General features: G+C 39.0%; 1 protein-coding gene across 10 annotated transcripts in view; it reads left to right on the top strand.

The window, feature by feature from the left end:
- Positions 1 to 22,795, top strand: part of CDC42BPB (CDC42 binding protein kinase beta) — a 91,343-nt gene that overhangs the window by 11,128 nt on the left and 57,420 nt on the right. For all 10 annotated transcript variants that reach the window (XM_077180724.1, XM_077180726.1, XM_077180727.1 and 7 more), the window contains exon 2: positions 17,525 to 17,616. In XM_077180724.1, the coding sequence (XP_077036839.1) occupies positions 17,525 to 17,616 (92 nt within the window). The remainder of the gene's footprint in view (positions 1 to 17,524; positions 17,617 to 22,795) is intronic.

The following is a 22,795-nucleotide window of genomic DNA, read 5'->3' as shown; positions in this document are numbered from 1 at the left end:
CATTGTAGAAATGGAAGCTGCCTGTGTACAGGACTGCATCTGGAGTGTGTCACCAGCAGGCTGAGGGAAGTGGTTGTTATTCTCTTTACACCACTCTTCCAAGGCCACTTCTCTTGTACTGTGTCTAGTTCAGGGCTTCCCAGTACAGAAGAACCACTGGGAAGCTGAAGTGAATCTAGGAGTACTGATGTGGCTGAGGGCCTGGAGTAGGTGAAATGCAACAAAAGCCTGAGATGCCTGGAGAAGGGGAATCTCATCATTACCCTCCACTGCCACACGTGTGGTTAGGGAGGACAGAGAGGCAGATGCTTCCTGGGTGCACTGCCAAGAAGGACCAACAGTGGACACAGGCTATGGCAAGGAGCATTCTGACTCTTTGTGAGAGATAAATAAAAGTACTCCTCATGAGGATGGTCTTGCACTGGAAGAGTCACCCAGAAAGATGAAAGGCTCTTTATCCTGGCAACAAACCTCAGCTGGACAAGGCCTTTGTCACCTGATTGAACTTTGATGCTATCTCAGCTTTGGGGGGGATTCTGATGTCCAGAAGTCCCTTCCAACCTAAGTTTACTCTGAGGTTCAGTGTACTTTTTTTCGAGTTAACAAATATATTTAACATCATGGCTGCTCTGATAGTAAATAGTTGTTCTTCATACTTCTCAGAATGAAAAGCAATATGTGAAGTAGCATCTTCTTCTTGCTGTAGATAAAGTAACTAATACAACTTGTTTTTTTTAATAGTCTCAGATGGTCACCTTGATTGGCTGGCATTTTACCACAGTCTGAACATAAGTATTGACAAGCTTTTAACTAGGCTTGTTAAATGAAGGGAAAGTTTTGTTCATGTTTTTCTTCCATGTATTTAAAGAAAGCACCAGTTTCCTTGTTCCTGGCAGTGAATTTGCCAGAACAGGTTTTAAGAACTTTGAACCTATATTTTATGTTTAGTGCTGTCTCTCAAGTGTGGTTTCCTTATGTCTAGTTAGCCTTGATAGCACTTGGATATTTTAAAGCATTCCTCTGTGGAGCTGTCAGAAGAGCCTGCCCTCCCTGCATGACTGCAAGCCTGAATGATCCTTTATGAAAGGTACAGGTTTAGTTGTTGTACTAGATATGTTCTCATATCACAAAGGATCTCTATCTAGTTGGGCTCCTAATATGCTTATATCTGACACTATAAGGAGTCTAGGTAAGCAGTTGCTAACAACAGGGTGAAACAAATATTCCTCATAAGAGGCAGATGTAATGGGAGGTACTAGCTGGGGTTTTTTGTTTTCTCTGTAAACTGAGAACTCATATGACTTACATGAAGTTGGACTTGCAGCATGGTTTTAATGCTGGTATTCTTGATTGATGATAGTAGACTCAGCTAACCAAAATGCACAACAATTTCAGTGTTTCAAAATCATATTGGTATATGGAAGTGCTATCAATAATGAGGAAAACAATGTACAAATGGGACAAAACCTAAGAAATGAATCCTTTTCTAGTGCTGTTTTGTACTTAGAAGGTATCAAAGTGGCACTTGACTTTCCATACAGTGAATTTTTATCTGTGTCTTTGAGTATTTTGCTTACAGCAAACCCCTTGCAAAATAATAACATTCTTCAAAATTCCTACATTCCTAAATGCCTGGAAGTCTGGTAGATACCCTTCTCAGAGAACATACATTGTCAGCTATGTCATGAAGGCATTCATTGAGAGCTCTATATAATGTAATGGTCCACTGCCCTTCTGGGGCAAGGACTGTGTCTGTCTGTGTCTGAGCAGTTTATAATGTGTGTTCATTTTTCAGAAGAAACTTTTCTCACAGTGTTGTGTAGTTGTTTCAGATGATCTGGTGTTTGCACACTGTGGAGGTACCTCGGGGGAAAAAGAAGACAGTGAAATAATGGCAGGAGCTTTTTTTGTGGACTGAGTCTTGCTGCTTAAAACTACTGAGAAATACCATTCTCCTCCTCTTATTCCCAAATTTCCTCTTTCATTTAATCGTTCAGGCTCATCACTTTTAATTTCTTACTTATTATATACTTTCATTTCTTATTTAGAGAAGGCACTTTGCAGTGATGTCTTCAAAACAGCAGTGCACACTTGTGCACACATGGCAGCAATGATCTTTCATGTCAGTGGCTGTAATATGTCATTGTGCACATTTCTTCAAGTATATGCTTGATAACTGCAGAATAAATAATATAGACCTCACTGGAAAATGTGCTCCAGTAATTCACCTTCAGAGCTCTGTGGGTGACAGCTGGTGAAAGATAATGGATTATCTTTCTGCAAGAGGAAAGCATGGGCAAGACCTACTTCTTACATCAATCTCCTTGCCCTCATCTCTTCCTCCCCCCTCATGTCCCATATAACACTTAAGAACCTCTCCTCTCCATTTTCTGAGGGACTTGGGTGGAGATTGCTTGTTATCACTTTTGTGTTTAAAAAATTTGAAAAAAAGAGTTATTGGCAAGGAAATAAATTTAGCTGTGCATAACAATTCATGGAAGAGGAAATCAACACTGTCTGCTAGTAATCTTTTAACACATATCCAGAAATAGATTTTTGGAGAGTCACAGTATTTGTTTTAAAATTTATAACATTGGAATAAAAAATAAGCAGATCTGTGAATTAGAAAGGAGTGGAAAAAAACATTATTTAAAGTCCAAAATATTGGTCAATATACTGCAAACATTGGTCAAGCCAGATGTCTTTACCTGGTGCTTCTAGAAGTTCCTGTACTTTAAAGTAAACTTTAGGTCGAGATTCTTTACTAAAATGTCTGTTAAGAAAAATTTTGAAGGAGAGATGGAACTGATGGTACTCAGTGAAAAACTTCTCACATGGGATAACAAAGATTCTTAGACTTGGGTTTTGAGTTGTTCAAGTATGTTCACATAAGAAAGGTGATATTCTAAAGTGACTTCTTGGTTCCTTAAAAATGCATTCCTTAGAGAGTGGCTCTTCAGAAGAGAAATTCCTTAAATTTTGGTTTCATGTAATACAGTTGTAAGTGCCCCTGTTGTCTTCCTTTAAAATATGGCTGAATAGTCAGTCAGGAGTGAGGTTTTCCCAACAACTGCATAAGCTATTCTGCTATTGTAAAATTTCTTTAAACAATTAGGTACATTTTTGTTCCTGTGTAAGAGTAATGACTGGTGCAGTCTGAGCATAGTAACAGACATAGTGACAAAGTGACCCTTGCTGCTCATGCAGATAATGCAGTGGAGTAGTTTAACACATGACTGTTCCTTCTTTTTTATCATGACTGAAACTTGTTTTGAAAGATTTTATGGACCTAGGTTTTTGTTGTTTTGTTTTTGTTTTCTTTTTTAATTATGCTTCTGTGGACTTGTTTTAAAATTCAAATTATATAGGAAACAAGAGTTAAACATCAAGAAATTATTACAAAAGTGAAATTTTGGGGCTGTTAAAGTATAAACAGTAGGACAGTTGCTAGAAGTACAGTCTTCAAGGCTTTTTAACTCCTTTCCAGACAATTTGATGAACAAAAAAAGCAAGTTTTATAAGCAGTCATCTTTCCCCCCCGATGCTGTGGGGTATTTGTGTCCTGCAGACCATTGCCATGGACCTGCACTGTGTGTGTACCTGCTCATGAGAACCAGAGTGAAGCTGTTTGTTAAAGACCATGAAACTGCCAAGAGATTTTTGATAAATGTCATGTCCTTGCTTGATTCACAGTGGCAATCCAAAGATGGAATAATGAATTACTGAGAACATTTTTCATGAGGCTGAAAAAAAAAAGAGCCCTAGGTGACATATATATTGAGTATCTTATGTAAAGGAAAAAAAAATACACAGCTCTTTCAGACTTTTACATGAGAGAATTCCAAAGAAGTTTATGGAAGAAAAGGATTACATAGCCTCAGCTCCACAATACTCATATCAAAATGAACCTAGCTTGTCTGAACTACAGTATCAATGATGAAGAGTTTGACAGTCTTTATAAGATTGTGGTTTGGGACTCAATGTGCTTTTAAAGTGAGTTGATGCAAGTGGAAAATATTACTGAAGAGCTAAAACAATCATGAAATGGGTAAAGTACCCAAGGTTTACTTAGATGACACTGGAGACAAATTAGTAAAGGAAAATATTAAATTCTAGATGGAAAAAGAAAAAGGAATGGGGTATAACTAAAATGATGTGTAAGAAAGTAGAAGAGCAACCATTTGGCTTTTATCTGTGTAAATATTGGCTCAATGTCTATAGTAGTTTGCAGTTGCATTGAAGTAGATTAAACCATTTTGTAGATTGACTGAAATTCCTTGGTTTTCTGTTTGTGGTCACTTCTTCTGCTTGTGGTCTCCTTAGAGGCTGAGTGCTATGTTGGAAGATTTCTGGAAAGAAGTTAATGCATCGTTACTGGATCCTGCTCTGGATGTGGGAACTTGTAAAAGCACATCTACACCAGTAGGGTTTTCCAGCTGCATCTGTACTGGCATGCAGGTGCTCACCCTGGTGTTGCATAGGAGCTTTCAAATGTTTGGTTGTTATTTCCAAGTATGAGGAAAGAAAAAGGTTGGAAGCCAACAGAATGGAGCCTGAGGTATAGATGAAGATTTGAGATTGCCAGCCTACTACAAGCTTGTTCTGATTGTCTTAGTACTTGATTTTCTGTTTTGAAATCAACACACCTGCCTAGATGGACTGTAAATGAGGAAGAAAAAAAAGGAATTCTCTGCTCAAATGCATAGAAATAAATCTTAAAGCAAAAGGATCGTGGATGTAGTGTTTATTAAACATAGATGGCATGTGGATAATGTTGCACCTTAAGTGGGGAGTGTACAAAACTGAAAACTTATGTTTAAAACTACAAGCTTAAAAGCAGAATGCTCTAAGATACTGCACCTGATATAGAAACTTTCTGGGATGTTCCTCACTTGATATGCCTGTCTTGAAAAGCTGAGGAACAAGACGTAGAGGTGAGACGTGGTATTTGCAATTGTGAGTGCAGTGATTGAACAGATTTTTGTTCCCTACCAGCTTTAGGAATATGTAAGAAAGAGGAAGCAGCTAGAACCCAGGGATCTTGGCCTGCTGCTGATCATGCTGGAGTGTGCAGCAATGGGAGGTATGCTCTGGACTGAAACGTAATGTGGAGGATATAAGATTCTAGGAGCCTACAGGAGGTTTGGGAATGCCTAGAAGCATGTCCATTAAACACCAAAGTCATGTGGGCTGGCAGTCTGTTGAGAGCTTTCCTAAAATCATGATCCAGAAGCTGGATTTAAGAATTCCTGGAAGATACCATGGTGAAGATGTTAAGAAAAGATGGGCTATAAATACTAAACAAAACCAAAACTGTTCTTTGATACACAAAATACTGAGATAAGGGGAAAGAGCTTATTCAGTGTACTGTACATAAATTACCAAAAATTTGGATAGGAAAGCATGATAAAAATACAGAATGAGGGGGAGAGAAGAAGGAAGAAGTTCATCCTGCCTGTACTAGAGAAAGCTGAATTTATAATGCTTGGAGACTTGGAAATGTCTCTAGGAAGAGGCTTGGGGTTCTATTTTTAGTTTCCTGTTCCGTATGCTTTGCATACACATGTGATGTTAAAGCTCTTTAGTCATGTTCTAATTCAGTTAAATTTTAAAAATTCGCTCTTAACTGTTCCAAGATTTGCCTCCCTTAACAATGGCTTTTTGATTTGAAGAAGAGTTTAAAAATTTGAACCTGCATAAACTGTCATATGTCTAAAATTCTAGACTATCATTTATCCAAAATGTTTTGTTTCATGGGTATTCACTGTGTTAAAAAACCAAACCCTGTTTTAAATGGATTTTTTTTAAATTTAATAGCAGATGTAATGGTCCTGGTCAGTTTGAAACTTCAGAATAATTAGCTGATGCTAGCAAGCTAATAACTGATAGTTGGTAAATGGGCAGTATTCTAAAACAGAATTCTGCAGGCTTCTTGGTTTATTTCATTGGTAATTAAATTTTTTGGCTTTTTTTTTAGCCATAAGCACTTAAAAAAATATCTACTGCTAATGATCTATTATCATACAGTTTGACTCCATTTTTTGAAAGCTATTTCTAAGACCAGAGGTGGGATTTTCTTAGCTTCCCAGTAGATTCTCCCCACTCTTGGTAAAAATTTAGACCTTTCTTATCCATTTAAAATTTTAACTGTATTATGTGGAAAGCCTGGGAATAGAGATAGACAAATTTTAAAATGTGCAGAGGCAGTGTCAGACATTAAGGAAAAGTTGCACAGTGAAATTAGAAGCACGTTGCCTTATCTGGGTGATGTTTTCATCACGCATTGGAAGGCTGAGAGATGTATTTCTCTTCCCTTTCGACTTTCTTTCCATCCTGAGCAAGTAATTTGTCAGGAAGCATCCTGATATGCCCTCTGGAGATGTGCTTACCTTCTGAGGACCCCAAACCCCAGTGATTTTTCACAGCTGCAGGCAGCTGGCCATGCTCCCGATGCCCTGCTTGCCCTGAGTTTTTTTGGTAGTGACCTTTGGAACTTGAAGTCAGTGAAAATAGTGCTGCTGTAAATGGTCTTCCTCTTGCTTGTTGCCAGCTAGTGGTATTGGAATGAGTAGTGTAAGATAGAATAGCTTTGGCTATACATTCGTGGTCTAGAGGGGGAAGTGAACAAGAGTTATAAATCCTGAGAGTATTTATGATAATAAAAAAGCCACTCTGAGCCGTCCAGTATAATGTGTATATTAGCATGGGACTTGTTAGTATTCTCTGCAGATTTAAAGACAGTTCCCCTCTTTTCTGCTTCTGAGTAGCCTGAGCTCCTCCAAAGATTCTTGTGCCTGGTTACAGTAATTGCTTGTTGCATGTCTTTGTGGCCTTTTCCTACGGCAAAGATCTGACTTTCAGTGACCTTTTAATTAGATCTCAAGCTCCAGGCGAGTTTTGAAACAGGGTGAGTAATGTCTGAGAAAATGTCCTCCTGCCCGCTGCCATTTAGAAGGAAGTGAAGAGAAAGATGTGCCACACCTGTTCTTAAAGTAGCTGTTGCTACCTGAACTCTTAAAATTGAAAAACAGCTCAGGGTAAAAAAAAGAGTCAGGTGCAGTTCTGTAGCACTGTAAGCTCACCTAATTGTCCCATCCCCTTAGCCTTGTATTTCCTAGTTGATGGTGTTGATCTGGTTGGGAACTGAAGTGTCAGGCAAGAGGTAATTGTCATTTGGCTCTGCTTCCTTACCCAGCTTTCCATGGAGCTCCCTGTTAGCAGCAGGGCAGTTCAGCTCTGCCACAGCTGGATGCAGTGTGGGCAGCTCATCACAGCCTGGGCCCTGCAGACAGCAGCTTCAGGAGAAACGCTCTGCTCCTTTACCCTCCGTGTTCTGCTGGCACAGCAGCCTCTCCCGACCCTTGATGATTCAATTGCCTCAACTATAGGGTGATAGATGTGTCTTGGTAGCTTGGGATCCTGCTGATTTAGTGAGTAGAATCAGGTCAGTGAGGTGAGGCCAGCTGGTTTGTTGGAGCTGATGGAGAGCAGATCCATGGAACTGCTGCTCTGGTCACAGCGATCCACTAAGTTGAACTGCTTGTGCTTTGCTCTAAGTTTATAAGCAGAGAAAAGGGATGCATCATAAGGTGGATTTCACTCCTGTTACTGTAAGTGCATTTGTGTAGGGTGCTTTGGCAAGAAGAATTTACTGGAAACCTCTAAATTCTATAAATAAAGGAGGTGGCATGTGGTAAATACAACACCAGTGTAAAGTGTAAATTGTTTTATTACATAATGCACATATTGTGTTTATAGTAACTTGAGAGAAAATTTTGTGTATATCTGGAGAAAAAAACCCTATGCATTTACTGTAAGTGATTGGTAAAACAGCTATATTTGCTTTCCTGTTAAGTTTTACTTCTAAGATGAAATAAAGCATGCAGTCAGGAACTAGAACTTTGCTCATACATTGATGATGTAAGTGGTGGCTTAATTAATGTAAGTGTATGTATGCTTATATCAGCACAATGTGGTCATCAGATTGGAATTGTTTTATTTCTTAGGATGTGCAAGAGGTGCTGGGTCTGATGAAACTTAGTTTCATCCTATGTTATTGAAATTTTGGTGAGCTCAAATTCAAGATTTGCTTAATCTCTACTTTGAAACCATCTGAAAAATACCATTTTTTTCTGAGCAGTTGTAATTCCCAGGCAAGTCTACAAAAAAATTACTAACCATGTTGTTGAGATTATTCATCATGCAGTAAAATAAGTGGATTTTAGCAATATTTACAGTGTTGTTATGGAATAAAAGAAATGGAATCATTGAAATTTTACTGTTTGGAACTAGTGATTCATATAACCCCCCTGAAACAATTTTTCCATTACTGATGTGCTTCACTATCTGATTGCCATTTGCTGTGGCTTAAATGGCCTCTCCAACACCTGCAGAATCTGGCCCTGAACTACAGAAAAACTGAGGCACGAATAAAGCTAAATTAAACAGATACTGCATTCTGTGATGTTTCTTACAAAGTTTAACATGTGTTTTGAAGAGCCTGTCCTAATGTGGTGCAGGCTGTGGTATAGCCACTTCCATGGTTGCTGTGCTCTGCACCGCATTGACCTCAGTTCTGAAAGCCATTTTGCCCTTCTGCAGCCTCATCCTGCTCCCTGCCTTGGGCTGGGGCTCCATGTCACAACTGTATGGGAGTCACATTGGGTGCATGGTGTGCTGGGAGGGGGTGGAATGGGATAGACAAACTAGCTTTTGCCTGGAAAAGTTCCTTGATTGACATACTACATGAAGGCTGATGATCCAAACAATGGACTGGAGCATGGTGAGAAGGAACAAGGAGGAACTCCTTCAGGAGTAGAATGAATTTCCTGGATTGAGGTCGGCATGAAGATCCCTCTTCAGTTATCTCAAATGTCTGGGATGTCAGACAGTCCCAAGAAAATCTGTATATGGCTTGATGTACATATGTCTTCCATGCTGGGTACTATCATCTTGAGGAAGATAAAAGGACTGAAGATGAAGCTTATGAAGGCATTGGATATCGACAGTTATAAAGAGCAGAAAAGTTCCTTTATTGTATAATAGTAATCTTTGCTTTGCAGATTTTTAGCAAGACTTAAGAGTAAGGAAAGTACCATCTTTGAAAACCTTGCAAAATTTGAGTAGAAGCAAGATCCATTTGTTTTGGTCTCTGCAGAAAGTGCCAGCTTGCAGATATTGTTGGACTTCTGCTCAGTATTTTAGTCTGTGATGGTTCTAAGGCTGAAGAGGCTGATGGACCACCAGGGAATCCATGGTTGTTATGTAGTCTGATGAAAGAGCTGGGAATCTTAGGGAAAACCTTAGGAAGAGGTTAGAGAAACATGGCTTTTCGTCTCCCAAACAAATGTGACAAGTTGGAAAGAGTGTGAAAAACTGGACTACCAAGTGCAGTCAGGAGCACTGTTTCTCTAAGGGCTTTCTTCATTCTCCCCTGAGAGGCTAGAATTTAATCTCAAATTGCTGGGTGTTTTCTGAAATGCCTTTATGAGTACTTATAAAGGTGCAGGTCTTCTTGTCCAGTCTTTCTTCCTGCTTAAAAAAAATCTGTGTCCTGACAGTGATATCCTGATATATTGCATTTTGTGAAGCTTCACCAGGTTTGTGTGCACAGTAATTCACTTTTGGCTTTCCCAAAGTCAGTGCTACTTACAGTCACATTCTTCTTCAGTGTTGCTACTAACAGTTTCATCTTCCAAGATCAACTAAAATATTAATAAATAAATAAGACAAGCCATGCTTGATTTTGTTCTAGAAACCAAAGAGTAATTCCTTAAATTTGGATCATTCAGTGACAGTAACATGAACAAAATGAGAAATTGGGCAGTGAGCTTCACCCTCTGATACCAATGCAAGCCTTCTCTCCTTGTACTTGCATCCCTTGTAGTACTAGCACAGACCATGGTCTGATTGGCATGTGGTTTTTATTTTACCTATTATTTTTCCTTTGGCAAAGAAAGGTCTTGCATATATATGAGTACAGCAGATAATCATTTGGTGTGTTTCTTTGAATGTGTGAGCCAACCCTTACTTCCTCTCACCTGCTAGAGCTCTGTTTCTGTTTAGTTCTCAAAGACACACAGTGGCTTTGGCAAGAGTTAAACTGGCAATGTGTTTTGTCACTTGGACTACTGGTAACCATCTGTGTGTTCCTCAGTGCTTGTCTGTACAAACCTTGAGTATTATTTTGGATGTCCTTTCATTGTAAGCATGGAAAGCAGTGAATGGGCTGGGCAGGCAGATAGCCAGCTATTAAGTGTTTGTGGTAACATTCATCAGCAAGCTGGCATATTGCTGCTGATGAGTCCTTCTGTGTGGCACTTGCTTTTGGGGCTTGCCACACAAAAAGAATAACAGTGAACACAGATGATGTTTCGAGGTAAATGCCATGCTCTTCTGCTGGCAAATTTAGCAACACTAATAGGATCAACATCAGAACTACTACTTGATATTTTTCTTGAAAGCATTTCCCAATGCCATTAGCCTTTAGCTTGGTGATAAATTTTTCATGCAGTTATCACAGAGTAGTGTACAAATGCCAAATGCCAGAATCAGCTCTTCTGTAACTGATAAAGCTGGTTACGGAGCAAGATGCAGAAGCTACAAACACTCAGTTTATGCCTAAAATTAATGTTTTTATCCTTTTAAACCTTTGAGGGGTTTTGCATGTAATTATTGAATCCAAATGTTACCACATTCATAGTTCTGTTAGTGTCAGCACAGTGTCTGATTGAAGGTGCTCAGAATGCTCTTTTATGTTTGTCAAAAAACTTTCATAAAATGAAGCAAAATCCATAACTGGCTGCAAATGGATACCTCTGTGCAACAGTTCTTCAGAAAGCTTGAAGGCTTTTTAAGCATTTATATACCAAATAAAGACTAGCAGTTTGACATTTAACTTAATAATTGGTTTCCATCTTCTGTCTTGAAAAATCAAGAATACTCAGACATTCTTGCTATTGTGTTCATGTATGTGTTTCTACTGGCATTTTAGTAAATTTTAGTAAATGCCAGTGATACTGTTATAAGAGAACAGTACTAGCCACTGTAAAACTGGCTGGCCTTGTTCAGGGAATGAAGAGGATTTTGACAGTGTGTGAAGCAGTGTTGTAGCAGCAGGCTGTTCTGCAAGGGCTGCAGGCCCTGTAAGAGGTATCCAGGTTATGCTTCTCTGGTTTTAAAGCCAGTGGAATTTGTGTCATTGTGATAACCAAGAGTCTTGCACCACTGCATTGGTCCAGTGGATGTTGATGGGTGATGAAGAATTGGATCACTGGGCAAGAGGCAGACAGGATAACTGAAAGGTGTGTATGTACATTGTAAAAACAGGAGGGAGAGCATGGCAGAAGCCAAAGGCCCAGCAGCAAATGTGTTAGAGAACACAGAATGTATCACCTTGACTTGTAAACAGCAGAACTTGGGTGAAATCTGTCTTCCTGTAAATTTGTATTTATCAACTTTACTGGGCTCAGTGGAGTAACTGCCTGCCCTTCCCAGTGCATGAGCTTCTCTTTTCTGCTGCACAGCTCCTTTCTTCCCTCTTCTGTGCAGCATTGTCCCACTGTCCCTGCAGGACTGTGGACAGTGAGGGATGTCTGCTTTGCACCTGGGTGTGTGCTGGCTGCCAGCTGAGCAGGTGACTGCTTTATTCCTGCTGCTGCTGCCTTTCCCTTAGCAGAGGTGATACCATGGGTGTCTCCTATTCACTGCCATTTTAAAAATAAAACTTGTAGCAACTTTGTATCTTTGGACAACTTCAAAGAAATTTGGTAAAGGGGATATGAAGGGACTTTATTGGGATCAACAGGTACTGGTAGAGAGGAATGGCTTCACAATGCCCAACAGTATGATCACACATACCTTATTTCCTTAGGAAACCAGACTGAAAAAAAGCGTTCACAGAGGTAGACAGTAAGAGGAAACAGGTCAGCACAGGAAAAGGGAAGCAAGGATCTATATTTGGAAAAATTAAAACTGGAGTCAGCATAGGATGGAAGAATAAAAAAAAATTTGCATTTCTAAAATGCAGGTGAAATTTCACAATCTGATACAAAAGGATTCTACTTCTTTAAAACTCAAGTGTGGGTTGTAACAGGTATTTATCACCTTAGTAAGCAGGTTGGGGCTCCCTGGGTGTGGGTATCTCCCAAGACATGTATACAAGCACTAACTTGTTAAACCTGCCAGCCTGCTGTTTTAGTAGCAATATCATAGGAGTGCTGTTTCTTTGAAAAGGGTGCACAAAGGGCACACAAGTTACTTGATTTCTAGAATGTAAGTTGAGGGATGGCTGAGGGAAATGGTAAAATTTGCTGCTCTTTCATGTTCTTCCTCCAAAGAAAACATCTTAAATAAAATACTGGATCTGCCTGGTGGGAGCATGGCTCCACAGACAGTTATCTGCGTCATTTTGTTTTTCCCTGACATTAATATTTTGCAATTCACATAGTTTCCTACCACAATGTTTTGTAGAGGGAATGAGGAGATAAAGGGAGCATGGTGGCAGATGAACTTGTGTCTGACCAGACAGTTTGGACATACCTTCAGGGTAGATCCACCTGAATGTTGTTATTGTGTTATATAATGACTTAAACCCCAAATCACTTATAGCATCAACTGTGAAACTATTTGGTGTCGGCAATCTGTTATAGAAATAGGTTGTCCACAGAGCCCATGGAGTCTCCATCCTTGGAAGTTTTTGAAACCTGACCAGGCAGAACCATGAGTAACCTGGTCTGAAATCAGTCTTGACTGTGATTTGAGCAGGAGATTGGATTAGAGACCAGCTAGTCCCTTTCAACATGAATTGTGAGTCTGTATTATTTTCTTGCCATTGTCACATTTATTTAAAACTTGGAACTGCCAGTGGTACAAAACATCAGGTGTTCTTGAACATTTGGCAGCTTCAGCTAAGTGAGTTTTGTGAATTTCTGGAAATTTGTACTGGCCAACAAAATTTGGACAAGTCCTCAAATAAGAATCCTGGGGTAACTCCACCATTGAAGCAGCAGTGATCGTAATCCAGCAGGCTGCCTTTTGCCCATTGCAGTTTTAAGGTGTTAGCTTTTGTGATTCCAGATGGTAAATTACTGACATAAATTGAATGATCCAAAGTATGAACAGAAAGTAGAAATTCAAAACATACCTTGACACTTCTCATTTTTAAGCACATTGCAGGTGGGAAGAGTTGACCTATTATTTTTTGAGGGTGATGTTGATAACACTAGCATCCTTCCCTGACCTGCTTTCAGAAATGAGAGGAAATGTGACATATGAGGCCAGGATGCACCCATTCTTAGGGTAGCAGTGCAGAGAGCCCAGTCTGCTGTGTCAGATCATCTCTGCTGGCATTTCCTGCAGCTTTCAGTCATTCTGAAACTGCCTCCAAATATTTTCTATTTAGTGGCATAATACACATTGACTGCAGTGTAGATGCACCAGCTCTCAAACCTATATCACAAACCTATTTACCTGTGAGTAAAACATTTAAATTATGTTTTCAAATCATTAAAATTTATGTTTTCTTTTTGCGTAAACAAAATATCCATCTATCAGTTGAAGAGGAGAATATGATCAGAATAGAATTGGTGTGTGGAGAATTATGTCTTTCACATGTACCCTGGTTTTCAATGAGGAAATAAATGCTGGCATTTCACTTCTCATTAGGAATCAAAACATCAACTGTTACTGTTTTGTATTATTTTCTTCAGAGCATACATTACTTGGCTTCTGAAAATTGGTTGTTTGGGGTTGGTTTTTTTCCTTGCCTGGCGTTATAGAAAACACCCTTCTTCCAAACAACATAAGTACAATAATGCAAAATCAGCTTGAGAGAAAAGGCAGTGGTGCATACAAAGATGCTGCTCATGGAATGTCTATCCCAAATTCTTATTACATCCTCACAGTCATGAATAAACAAACTCTTGCAATTACTTGCAGCTAATGTTACCCTGACAACAGTGTGTATATATAACAAAATTCAGTAATCACTGCCAACAAAACCCCCAGTACAGCTAATGCCTCTGTTTGCCAGGATGAAATCTTTTCATTAAGGATTAAATCAACTCCAGATCATAAGTTCTGCCTTCAGTATTAGGATCAAAAGTAATTATTCATTCCAGTATATGGAGATAAGTTTGGTTTGAGTTCCCTGTTTATCAAATAGTGGTATGTAAAGGGAGAAGCTGTATCTCTCTTTACCAGTTAGGTAGTGATAAATCACTTGGCATTGTTCTGGCAAGCACAGTCTGTCTCTGATGCTTTTTGGTGCAAGTTTCTCCTCACTCAATTTTGCCAGTTCTGTGCATGCTACTGATCAGTATATTTACAGTTGAGGAACAGCAGCCTCCTGGGACAACTGCAGGAATCCAAATTGGAAATATTTTTTGATTTAACTTACTAAGAAATAGAAATTGTGGAATCCAGTACTTAAATGCGACAGTTCACATCCTGGTGTAAATAGGGTTCTACTTCAAAATGCCAGTAAAGTATATATAATTTTAAATAAATAAATTACTGGTCTGTTGCCTCTTCTGAGCTCTGATCTGTTCTGTAACTGCTGTTGTAGTCTCTGTGATCATTACATTCTCTTGACACCCAGTTTTAGTTTCAAGTTAAATTTACTTTTAAGGAATCTTAGATTCCTTGACAAAGACTCAGAATTTTTCCAGTTCAGGGGAAGTCCTGCCAAGTTTAAAATTTTTCTGTACATTCAAATGTTTGTGTTTGGTGCTTTCTAAGACAGAGACCACTGAATCTGCAGTATTTCTGAACACCAACACCTACTAAATACTAAAAGCAAACATTAGTTAAGTGCACAAATGGTTTGTAAAAACAGTAACTTCCTTCTAGGAGTGAATATTTATTTTAATTTACATATGTTAAACCAGTGATTTTATTAACCAGTGCTTCAGTTGACCAATTGAGTTGGAAAAAGCAGGACCAACCTAGGACTCTTGTAGATTTTATCAAAAATGTTGGTCAAGAAAATGAGGGCTGCTCATCCTTCCTTCTTCAAGAATACAATTTCTAGAAAGATGGCAATAATGCCCTTCCCTATTTCTTCTGTTTACTGAAACTTAAATATGTGCTCTGCTCAATACATATTTATTAATATTAAAATACAAAACGAATCAAACTAACTTGCTCTTATATACTTTGCACATTTCTAAACTGAATTCCAGTTTTAGTGGTGTGAAGTTTGATGCACTTCCAAGTGAGTGCACTTCCAAATTTCCAAGAAATTTGTAGATGAAATAATAAAATATTTTGTCACCAGTCAGCAGAAATGTAAGATATAAGGGTTTGGGGGTTTTTTTGAGTGTACAGGACAGCTTGAACTTACTAGGTTTGTGTCTCCTGGCTTTGAAAGTTGCTTGTGATCAATTTACAGCAGCAGAGCTTTTAATACTTAAAGCAATTATTTTATTGCCCAGAGAAGTTGTGGATGCTCCATCCCTGGAAGTGTTCAAGGCCAGGTTGGATGGGACTCTGAACAACCTGATCTAGTGGAAGCTGTGCTTGCCCATGGCAGAGGGATTGGAACTAGATGATCTTAAAGGTCCCTTCCAGCCCAAATCATTCTGTGATTCTCTAGTTTTGATATTCTGTTTTCTTAGTAGAATTACTGCTAAAATTTGCTATTTATTTAAAACAAAAGTTATTATTGGGTTAATGTCCTCTACAAATAAATACTAGATTTCATTTCCCCTTGAATTTTAGTAACAGAAGCTGTTGTTCTGCAAAATTAGTTCAATGACCAGCATTCTGTAGTAGCAAACCCTTAATAGAGGAGCTTGCATGTTTGCTTCTTGTCTGCAGTTGTGTTTCCTCCATCTGTGTTCATTTGATGGGAAGGAGGTGCGAGAACCTTGCAAAACAGTTGATAATACCAGTGCTGACAGCTGTGTACTGTGCTTGTACAGGTGTCTGACTGGACTGGTACAGATCTCTGACTGGTTTGAGGTGCTGGTGCTGGGGCGGTTCAGTGGAAATTATTTTGGGTTTGAGTTCACAGGCTCAGTGCCCTTCTGGTGAGGAAAGTGTGATTAGCATTTCTGCCCAGCTGAAACAGGGAGTCTAGCAGAAAATCTAGCAGTGTCTCATTCTTTAAATTTCATACTTTGGATAGACAAGAAACTCTCAGTGAAAGGGGTATTACTTCTGGAGGAAGCCTTTTCAGTAACACCCTCCTAAATACAAAGCAGCAGCATGACTGTTCTTCAGTACAGCTGTTTCTTCATTATTGTAGCAGTTAATGGTTTTTTGCTGAGAGGTTTTCAGGCATTCTTGGTTAGACTTCATAAAGAAATTTTCAGTTTCCAGTTCAGACTTCTGTACCTCTGTGTGGTTGTAAGGTTTGATTTCTTTGTGTTAGCATCTGAAATACACCATTAAGGTAGTGACCCCTCTTGCAGGAATTCTGTTTGGCTTATAACTTACTAGCTTAATCATAATGTAAGGTGAGGAAAAACAGGAGTCTGGGCTGAATTACAAGTAGTAGTTCTGTGATGTTTTATTCAGTTGCAGATAGGAAAAAATACACATATTGGAAAACTTTGGTCTTTTTAGTCTAACAGTGTTTGTGATGAGGCGAAGAGCAGCAATCCTTTTGTACTTAGTTTGAAGAGTAAACTGCTGCTGTGCTTGTGCAAACTCATCCTTGTGCACTTTGCTTGCACTTACACCACTGGTTTTCATTATTGATCTGGTCTTCAGAGTAGTGACTTGTAACAAACGTTCTACCTAAACAATGAACCACATGCTGTGATGTGCTAGAAATAAATGAAGTATTCTGGATGGGATCTGGAGAAGAGAAAACTGATGGATCTACAGATATAGTGGAATTTATCCACCAAATACTTTGAGAAATGTGGGACCACCAGAACAAAATAAGTTAGTTAATCACTTGACATCTTTCTAGACTGCAGCCCTTCCTTCACTACTTGGTCTAATTGAGATCTGGTGAATGTTGCTTAGCAGAAAAGACAGTTCAAAGTAAAAACCTTAAATTAGCCACAGATCTTGTGGGAAATGGTTTTGCTGCTGTTGAGTAGAGACAGCTATCTCTTGAGATTGGGTTGTTAAAGCCTTAGCTGGTACTAGCTGAAATAAAAAGTAAAGCTGCACTCCACTTAGAAGAGAATTAATCTAGTGTCTGCAGGGTAGGACAGATTGTCCATGGGGTTTAGCAGTAATGAGTGAGCTCTCCCTTTCACGTGGTCCTTCACTGATTCACAAAACCCTAAAGAAAGGGAGGGAAATCCTTCTGAAAGACCACTTTGCTCTATGTTCTTACTAGCAACAAGGCAGAAGCATTCATGCAATTGAACTTCTAAAAAAAATTTAATTGTTAATTAAATAGTGTAATTAGCTTTTTTCCCCCTCTGTAGTTTTAATAGTTGAAAAAGAAAATCTGCTATTGCTCTGGGTATGCAATGAATACTTTTAAATACTCCAGTTTATGAGTTGGCTTGCAATGTTTCTCTTTGTAATTGACTTTTCTTTTTTCTTTTTTCTTAAACAGCAAAACCATTTACAAAATTGGTAAAAGAAATGCAACTCCATCGAGATGACTTTGAAATTATAAAAGTGATCGGAAGAGGTGCATTTGGAGAGGTAAGAGATTTTAACTTTCAGTTGTAATAATAAAACTCATCAGTTGTGCATCTAATTTCTTTTTACAGTTGACTTTAGGACAAAAGGTTCACACAGATATGCTAAAATACTTCCAAATGTGGAATATAGCTAGGTACCTAATACAAGGTCCCTTTGAAGCAGGTTATTCAGTGTCCAGGTGTGCCATTTCTGTGACTGGCTTTCTGACTTCAGTGTAGCCAAGCAAGTGTCTCTTGGATGACTGAATGAGCAGGATGGTCCCACCTAGCAGCTGCACAGCTGAATTTGGGATCCCTTCTCCACTTGCCATATGTAGTGCTCACTGCTGCTCTAATTTAACACAGAGCTGGGCTGCTGCTGTTAGGAGCGTGGAGGCTGCTCCACCCATCTGCCTGTCTCTGTAGCAATCTGGTAATGCAGAAAGACGCATTTGGCCGCCTCAAAGGCTGTTCCCTGTCATCTTTGAAGATCAAAGGCTGCTGGATCTGTTTTTTGGACAGCAAGTTGAATCATGCTGGGATGATAGGAACGCCTTGTGTTTTGAGGACTCGCCAGTCCCAGGACCCTGGACTGAAGCTTAACTTCTTAATATATTTGATGAAAGTCTCATCAATCACACAAGCCTGGTAGGGCTTGCCACTGGCAAAAGCATTCACAGACAGCAGGCATAGGATACCCAAGGCTTTGGGAGGACCTCAAAGACAACCTTTTCAGCATTTAAGAACAGGTAACTAAAGTCATAGCTGTCAGCAAAAAAAGGTTATTAACTAGAGAATTTCTAGAAGTAAAAAAACTTTCTATTTCTTTCAGGAAACCTTTTTGAAGTAGTGCCACACTAAAGTGAAATGCAGAGACTGCCATTAGTGGCTGACTTCAGCCCATGAGCACTCAGCTGCACCTTCTGCTGCCAGTGGCTAAGGAGAATTTCCTGATCCCCATTCCTGTTGTCTCCACAGAGAGCAGGACTCTGCCCTGCCAGGCATTCCTTCCAAGCCTGGTGTGCTCTGGACACCTCAAACTCTTTCATGTAGGGTTTGAGTGTGGGACAGGGTAGCAGAGGGCAATCAGAAACTCAGCTAGAGAAACACCAGGACCCTACTTGCCCTGACTTCAGAAAACAAAGAGGTTTCTGTGTGCATATGCACTTGGTAGTGGGTGAAGTAATGACTTTATATCCATGTCATTTTAAGTTATTTCAGAATCTGCTTTTGAGAAAAGTGGTCACCTAAGACAGAAATTAATGTTTCAAGAATATCTCTTCTTCTATGTGTTTCGTAGTCTTCATGTGTACCATCATCTAATGTAACATGTAGTTTATATGTAGTTTACATGTAATCATCATGAACACAGCTGCTGAAGGAGCATTTTAATAAAATGTCCAGATTAGCAATAACATCTTGCCCTGTAAGACAGAAGTTCACTTTCTAGTGGATGTTGAACTTGATGAGTGCAATATTTGTTACAAAAAAGGAAGTGTTATCTGAGAGTAATGGAAATACTGCATGAATATCACTTCATTTGAGTGATTCACTTGCATATTATTTGAACACGAATTTTAGAGAAAAAGAAGTTACTGTAAAAAGTTTGTCAGGAAAAAGCAATAATTGGAAATATATTTTTTAGTCTAAGGGAGGACTGAGAGCTACAATCTTAGTCCAGAAAAGAAGTCTAAGGAGGAAGATTTATGAGTAGATAAAAGGCCTAAAGAATTAAGACAGTAGTGGGTACCTATCTGCCTCTCTGTTAGGGTTTTGATTCAAAGCAGTGGCAGAGTTTTAAATGCCCTCACCAACTGCATGAGAATTTTAATCTCCATGAGCTGGGTTTCTTCTGGAGGAAACTAACCAAAACCTCCATTCCAGGTGTGCACCAAATGGCCTTTTGGATCCAAGGAGTGCATAAGAATCAATCACTGGGTTTGACTCTCCTAACAGCTTCAAAGCATGTTTGGTCCAGGAAATCAGGGTAGATACAGTCAGAAACAAAATTCCTGAGCTGCATACAGTATAGATGGGAAGGCTCAGCACAGGATACTTTGATGTTGTTCTGCTCTTGCTGTGCCAAATGACTTGCTATAGTGGCTGTGACCACTGATATCTAAAGAATTTTAGATTAGCATTTTGGCAGTTTGTCTTTTGGCAGGATTAGAAAAGGTTTCTGGATCTTTTCAGAACTAGGCTTGTGATTGCTTTGGCTATCAAGAATGGGAGCCCTTTATAGTGACTTGCAGATGGAGTCAGCGTTGGGAATGCCTTCCCACAGTACAATATTCAAGGAAGGCTTGTTTTCCATAGTACTTGTTCTGTTCTTTTTCAAAAGATGCTCTTCTCTACTTAAAGAATTGACCAGCTGGAAATCACAGTACAACAGCAGATGAAGTATTTATATGCATTTCAAGAGACTTCAGTTTATATGTGGTGGGATGACCTTTCTTAGCTTTGGATCAAAGTCTTAAGGTGCATGAAAGATACAAATGCTGAGTGGAAACTTGTGTTAATAGTGTTTGGAGTGCCAGAATCAACAATGTGTTTCATACTCTTACATTTGGAAAAGTATGGATCTTTACAAAAGCAATTCACACATCCCAGCCCCCCCAGTGGAAATGAAATTTCACAGAAGTGAAATGAGAAATATCTTCATTTCATCCTTCTGTTGGAAGTGTGAGTGCTCACAGAGTCAGTGGTGTCAGTTACCTGTCAATATCACATCTTGTTCATCTCTTATCTGGAAACGTTTTCATTTATAGTTGCAGCAGCTTGAAACTTTTGATCAGTTTAAATTATACAGGAATCATTGATTTTAAGTTCATTATACTTTAGTCCCTCTTGCCACAGAATATTTTGTGCTTTTTGCTTATGAAAGAATCCTTTGACCCTTGTATATACCACACTGCTATAACTGCCAGATTTTATAGGTATTATAAAATAGCAATTATGTAAAGGTTGACGTTCCATAATAAGAAAATGAAATGTAGTTTCTTGAAAGGAACTGGTGGCATCTGACTTGTATAAAACAACACTTGAGAAAGCTGAATGGAGGAGTTGTGAGTAATTTTTCCATAATACTTTCATACATACATGGGAACTATGTTGGAAATTACTTGATGGGCTTTATGTGCTAAAAATACATTCTAAGAATACCTATAAAATATTTGTTTAAATATATAAATAAATTATTCAGAATTAAACTAAACATATTCCTGTTAGAATGAAGTAGTTTAATTTAAATACTGAACAGCTAAACAAGGTAGACTTCAAAAAGGATGAAAATTACATTCCATTCTTCTCAGTTTAGCTTCTTTGGGTTTTTTGGAGAATGCCAGGGGCTTTATTCTTCCCAAAGAACTTTTGCATTAATCAGTAGCTTTGAAGAAATACAGTTCAAACAAAATAAAAGCATGATATTAGTTACTAGTCAGGATCAGTGGTCAATTTTTGCCAGAAAAGATGTAAGCCAAGGAAGGAAACGTGGTATTTGACCAAAAAGAGGATTGAGAGCACATGGGAGCTTTTATCCCTGTGAACACAACTGCAAAATCAGTATCTAAGGCAGATTGATATAATCACCAGAACACATCTGTACTGGCATGTCAGTACCTTTTTCTTTCTTTCTCCTTTGCAGAACTCAGCTTGGTTCTTTACACTTTTTCCAGCAATATGAGAACATAACCCAATGCAAAACCATCTTAATGAAAGTTCTTGTAGCATGGCATGTCTGAGAAAGCAAGAGAAAAATGTTTGTTAAATTGTCATTATTATGCTAGGGGAGAAACAGCCTAGCTTAGAGTCTAGAGATTTCCTCTGTAGCCACCTGGACTTCTCCTTTCACATAAAGGAAGCCAGCCACTTTGCAGTCAGGGAGAACTGAATGTCTGAATATTTCTTACAGCAGCATGTAAGGCTCTGACTCAGGAAGTCACTGGCTTGAGAATGTCATTTATTTTTTTCAGAAGTTTCATAGTTAGGAAGAAAAGCTTTACACGGTATTTGAGTGTGTGACAGTTATAATAGCTTATAATTTGAAATGCTAGAAGGAGGATAAAGTGCTCATGGTTCTTCCTCATCTCTAGGCTGTACTTGCCTGGGTATATACCCATACCCAGCTGAGTGCCCCAGTGTTACTTTTAGTCTTTCATTTTCTGGGTCATACAGGCAGGTACCTCTTGTACAGAGGGACAACCTCCACAGGGAGCAAAACTAATAATAAGTGAAGAGCCCCCTGAAAGAAATTCAGAAGTAAAATGGTTTTCTGTTATCTTAATTCTGGTTTCTATTAATAAAATGACTGTAGAAAATCTGTGTTTGTAGACAAGAAAGAGTATTTTGTGTAGCACGAAGTATTTTGTGGCCTACACAGAAAACACACGAACTACACAAGAGTAAAAATCACTTCTGCAAACTACACAGAAGTGAAAATACAATCTTTAGGAGATTTAAGGAATATCAGCATAGAATGCAAAACTTTCAGATTTTCAACCTTTAGAAAACCACACCAAAACAACAAAGAAACCAAAAAGCAGTTGAGCTGTGGTTTGAAGTTTGCCTGTGCCTGACTATTCCTTTCATCTAGAAACACCATGGACCGTTACATGAAATGAAAGGATGTCCTGAGAACCTGGGCTTGGTGGGATGGTGCTTACTGGGAATCTCAGGCCAGCCTGAGAAGTGCTTCCTGTGTGTTTGGTGTTTGGCTGCACATGCCAGATGAACTGGGAGCAATGGTGCTTACAGCAAGCAGGCTGAGAGGGATAGGAAGAGGACACTGTATGGGGACTGTGGCTCTAAACACTTGCATGTGCTTCTTTGCAAGGTTCATCTGCCTTCAATAATGTGCTTGTATGTCTTTAAGGTCACATGTCCTGATTTTGTGTAAATGACCATTTAGGCACACTGCTGTAGACAAACACTCCAGTCAAAGAGCAGTTGTTGAAGGAAGAATGAGTCAAAATGTACCTTGTTTGAGAACTTGGATTGTATAACGTGGCTGACACCTCCTGGAAATTTGGCAGTGTGGGACTGAAACAATTGTCTTCCTTCCCTTGTTTGTTAGCAAGGATTTCTTGAATGAGCAATACTTACTGTGGTTCCAGCAGAAGGGTGGAACTGCTTGGTCTTGCTTAGCACAAAAATAACTAAAACTCTTAATGTGCCCCACCTAAGTATTACTGTCCTGGATGGAT

The sequence above is a fragment of the Agelaius phoeniceus genome, chromosome 6 (genome assembly GCF_051311805.1).
Source record: "Agelaius phoeniceus isolate bAgePho1 chromosome 6, bAgePho1.hap1, whole genome shotgun sequence".
NCBI lineage: Eukaryota > Metazoa > Chordata > Aves > Passeriformes > Icteridae > Agelaius > Agelaius phoeniceus.
Note: the sequence above shows the minus strand (reverse complement) of the source record. Positions and strands in the feature narration are given on the sequence as shown.